Source organism: Entelurus aequoreus, linkage group LG14 (assembly GCF_033978785.1).
Source record: "Entelurus aequoreus isolate RoL-2023_Sb linkage group LG14, RoL_Eaeq_v1.1, whole genome shotgun sequence".
In the NCBI taxonomy this organism is placed as follows: domain Eukaryota; kingdom Metazoa; phylum Chordata; class Actinopteri; order Syngnathiformes; family Syngnathidae; genus Entelurus; species Entelurus aequoreus.
Window position 1 is genome coordinate 53,936,611 of NC_084744.1, and position 5,000 is coordinate 53,941,610.

At 43.7% G+C, this 5,000-nt stretch overlaps 1 protein-coding gene across 4 annotated transcripts in view; it reads left to right on the forward strand.

The window, feature by feature from the left end:
• tnk2b (tyrosine kinase, non-receptor, 2b) overlaps positions 1 to 5,000 on the forward strand; it is a 166,924-nt gene that overhangs the window by 137,809 nt on the left and 24,115 nt on the right. For all 4 annotated transcript variants that reach the window (XM_062070215.1, XM_062070213.1, XM_062070216.1 and 1 more), the window contains one exon: positions 2,175 to 2,584. In XM_062070215.1, the coding sequence (XP_061926199.1) occupies positions 2,175 to 2,584 (410 nt within the window). The remainder of the gene's footprint in view (positions 1 to 2,174; positions 2,585 to 5,000) is intronic.

Genomic DNA, 5,000 nt, shown 5'->3' on the forward strand with positions numbered 1-5,000 from the left:
TATTTATTTATATATATTTATATATTATTTATATATATATATTTATTTATTTATTTATTTATGCACCTTGTTGCTTTTTTTATCCTGCACTACCATGAGTTTATGTAACGAAATTTCGTTCTTATCTGTGCTGTAAAGTTCACATTTGAATGACAATAAAAAGGAAGTCTAAGTCTAAATAGCAAGAAACAAACAAGTAACATAAACTATGGCATAGAACAACATGAAACTGTGGCATGAAACCAATAACGAGCATAACTATAGAATCAGACCTGAAACGAGCAATGACGCCAGCCCGACTGACTGGCAAGGGCGGTTTGAATAGTCTCTTGATTGGAGCCAGGTGAGCGTCCGAACACCAGCGGCAGGTGAAAATCGTATGCCACCATGGCAACCAAAACAAACAAGAGTGCACAAAAAACAGGAACTATTGAAGTTAAATAACGAAAACACGGATCATGACAGTATTATGCTCTGGTATCGGGACAACACTAGATTTTTCCCTTTTTTCTGACTTATAAATGTTAAATACAAGCGTCAAGTCATAAGGTTCATGTAATTTGGCGCTAACTTGCACAGATGTGGATGCTCCTGATTGGCAGTCTGGCTATGTTGTGACGTCAGCGAGGCGGAGGTACTTATTGGAACATGAAGTAAAGCTATTAGCTAAACGGGGAGGAGCTTAGTTTAAAGAAACTTAAGACAAGGTAAAGAACAGGGATGTTGAACTGAACTGTTTTGTGGTCCACATTGCATCAGTCCATCTTAGATGAGCTCGGGCCCAGCAAAGCCGGCTGCGTTTCTGGGTGTTGTTGATAAATGGCTTTGGCTTTGCATAGTAGCGTTTTAACTTGCACTTACAGATGTAGCGACCAACTGTAGTTACTGACAGTGGTTTTCTGAAGTGTTCCTGAGCCCGTGTGGTGATATCCTTTACATACTATGTCGCTTTTTGATGCAGTACCACCTGAGGGATCGAAGGTCATGGGCATTGCCGCTTACGTGCAGTGATTTCTCCAGATTCTCTGAACTTTTTGATGATATCAGAATCAGAAAAGTTTTTATTGCCATGGTTTGAGAACGGGTTCACAAACCAGCAATATGTTTGGAATAGAAAAGGTGAGCCCTTTAATCCCAGGAACACCATGCCCACCGTCAAGCATGGCGGTGGTAGTACTATGCTCTGGGCCTGTTTTGCCGCCAATGGAACTGGTGCTTTACAGAGAGTAAATGGGACAATGAATAAGGAGGATTACCTCCAAATTCTTCAGGACAAGCTAAAATCATCAGCCCAGAGGTCGGGTCTTGGGCGCAGTTGGGTGTTCCAACAGGACAATGACCCCAAAAGTGGTAAAGGAATGGCTAAATCAGGCTAGAATGAAGGTTTTAGAATGGCCTTCCCCAAAGTCCTGACTTAAACGTGTGGACAATGCTGAAGAAACAAGTCCATGTCAGAAAACCAACACATTTAGCTGAACTGCACCAATTTTGTCAAGAGGAGTAGTCAAAAATTCAACCAGAAGCTTGTGGATGGCTACCAAAAGCGCCTTATTGCAGTGAAACTTGCCAAGGGACACGTAACCAAATTGGTTATGTTCTGTTATTTTTTGGACTCCCTTAGTTCCTGTTTTGTGCACCTCTGGGTTTATTTTTGGTTTCTATGGGTTAGTGGTCGGCACGCTCACCTGCAGTCGACCACTAATCAGAGAGCTATTTATTCGCCTCTCTCGCCACACTCGTTCTGGCTTCTGTGTTTGCTTATGCAACAAGTTACGTGAGTATTAACTAAGTGGTAGCCTTAGCTTCCAAGTGCGATCGGCACATTTTTCCCGTCGGCTTGTTTCCTGGTTTTTTGTACTTCTTTGATTTTCGAGGAATAAATCATGTTCCTACCCGCAAGTCCTGTCCGGAGTCGTCCGTTTGCATCCCGGGGGAACAAACCTCGCAGTAAGCTGCAGCTTTTGACCCAGCAGATTTGGTCACATGTTCAGTAGACCCATAATAAATTCATAAAAGAACCAAACTTCATGAATTTTTTTTTGTGACCAACAAGTATGTCCTCCGATCACTCTATCACAAAAAAGTTGTACAAATGATTGGAAACTCAAGACAGCCATGACATTATGTTCTTTACAACTTTTGACCACGACTGTATGTGGTGTGTTCCTCTCTAGAGCCTTGTTATGATCCAGTGAATGAGGATGAGGACTTGACATCTGCGGGACTGAAGAGGCTGTCACTTCGTAAAGCCGGCCTCAAACTTCGACCGACGGCGTGGGTCTCCTCTTCCAAACACGGGAGCGACAAGAACCACCACCCCTGCGGCGAGGTGTCCCTTATCGACTTCGGGGAGGAGTTCGCCCCACCCGCGCCGTCCCCGTCGCCCATGGTCGAAGTCCCGATCCCCTGTCTCGCAAAGCTGGCTTTGGATGCAGAGAACGTCTTGGACGGGACGCCGCCGCAGAGCCCGTGCAGGTCGTTGCCCCGCCCTCTCCACCCCACGCCCGTCGTGGACTGGGACGCTCGGCCCTTACCCCCGCCCCCGGCCTACGACGACGTCGCCCAAGATGAAGACGACATGGAGGTGCGGTAGGACATGGTACCACATTTTATACAACAACGTGTCACTGAAGTAGATGTAGACTTGTTTTGATCCAAGTTTCAAAGGGAACCTATGATGATTTTTCTAGGGTTGTACGGTATACCGGTATTAGTATAGTACCGCGATACTAATGAATCATATTCGGTACTATACTGCCTCTGAAAAGTACCAGTCCACCCGCGTCACAATGTAAACAAACGCCATTGGTGGATCTACACCTAACATCCACGGTAATGATACCAAGTACAGGCGCGTATCTAGTTGATACTATGATTACGTCTATATTTTTCGGCATCACATCTTCTTTCGTTTTTTTTTTAAATGTATATTATGTTTATAAACTCAGGACATATGTCCCTGGAGGACTTTGAATATGACCAATGTATGATCCTGTAGCGACTTGGTATCGGATTGATACCCAAATTTGTGGTATCATCCAAAACTGATGTAAAGTATCCAAACAACTGAAGAATAAGTGATTATTACATTTTAACAGAAGTGTAGATAGAACATGTTGAAAGAGAAAGTAAGCAGATATTAACAGTAAATGAACAAGTAGATTAATAAGCCATGTTTACAGTTTGTCCCTCATAGTTTTGACAAAATAATAGAATGATAAATGACACAATATGTTACTGCATATGTCAGCAGACAAATTAGGAGCTGTTGTTTGCTTACTTACTACTAAAAGTGTTATGTACAGGGGGGAGTAGACGGCACAGACCACAAGGGGGCGTAGTTAAACTCTATGATTTATTATGTATATATACTTATATATATAATTTAGTCAGCAGACTAAATTAGGAGCTTTTGTTTGCTTACTTACTACTAAAAGACAAGTTGTCTAGTATGGACACTATTTTATTTAAGGACAAAATTGCAATAAGAAACATATGTTTAATGTACCCTAAGATTTTTTTGTTAAATTTAAGCCAATAATGCAATTTTTTGTGGTCCCCTTTATTTAGAAAAATACCGAAAAGTATCAAAATAATTTTGGCACCGGTGCCAAAATATTGGTATCGGGACAACACTAGATTTTTCCCTTTTTTCTGACTTATAAATGTCAAATACAAGCGTCAAGTCATAAAGTTTATGCATTTTGGCGCTAACTTGCACAGATTTGGATGCCCCTGATCGGCAGTCTGGCTATGTTGTGACGTCAGCGAGGCGGAGGTACTTATTGGAACATGAAGTAAAGCTATTAGCTAAAGGGGGAGGAGCTTAGTTTAAAGAAACTTAAGACAAGGTAAAGAACAGGGATGTCTAACTAAACTGTTTTGGGGTACAGTGAGGAAGGAGACGGCACAGAGACAGGGACGTTGTTTAGCTTGCAGCGTTTATTAGCACAAGTGGACACAGCATTTACAGTTCCCAAAAACAATTTGAAATGTGGACTCCTCAGACCACAGAAGACTTTTCCACTTTGCATCAGTCCATCTTAGATGAGCTTGGGCGTTTCTGGGTGTTGTTGATAAATGGCTTTGTTTTTGCATAGTAGCGTTTTAACTTGCACTTACAGATGTAGCGACCAACTGTAGTTACTGACAGTGGTTTTCTGAAGTGTTCCGGAGCCCATGTGGGGATATCCTTTACACACTGGTGTCGTTTTTTTTGATGCAGTATCGCCTGAGGGATCGAAGGTCACGAGCATTGCCGCTTACGTGCAGAGATTTTTCCAGATTCTCTGAACCTTTTGATGATATTAGAATCAGAATCAGAAGAGTTTTTATTGCCATTGTTTGAGAACGGGGATGAGAATGGGCAGCACGGTGGCAGAGGGGTTAGTGCGTCGGCCTCACAATACGAAGGTCCTGAGTAGTCGTGAGTTCAATCCCGGCCTCGGGATCTTTCTGTGTGGAGTTTGCATGTTCTCCCCGTGACTGCGTGGGTTCCCTCCGGGTACTCCGGCTTCCGCCCACCTCCAAAGACATGCACCTGGGGATAGGTTGATTGGCAACACTATACCAGAGTTTGAGAATCACTGATCTAGACCACAAGAAAGTGTTTTAAATGTATATTAAAATCACCATAGGTCCCCTTATGCAGTTTTTCCATGTCAAAGCTGTGAAATGTTCAATATTGACAATAACACGACGCTGTAGCTCAGTCCCTAAGGACTTGCACCTTTTAAACGGACATGTCAGAACCATCCATCCATCCATCCATCTTCTTCCGCTTATCCGAGGTCGGGTCACGGGGGCAGCAGCTTAAGCAGGGAAGCCCAGACTTTCCTCTCCCCAGCCACTTTGTCCAGCTCTTCCCGGGGGATCCCAAGGCGTTCCCAGGCCAGCCGGGAGACATAGTCTTCCCAACGTGTCCTGGGTCTTCCCTGTGGCCTCCTACCGGTCGGACGTGCCCTAAACACCTCCCTAGGGAGGCGTTCGGGTGGCATCCT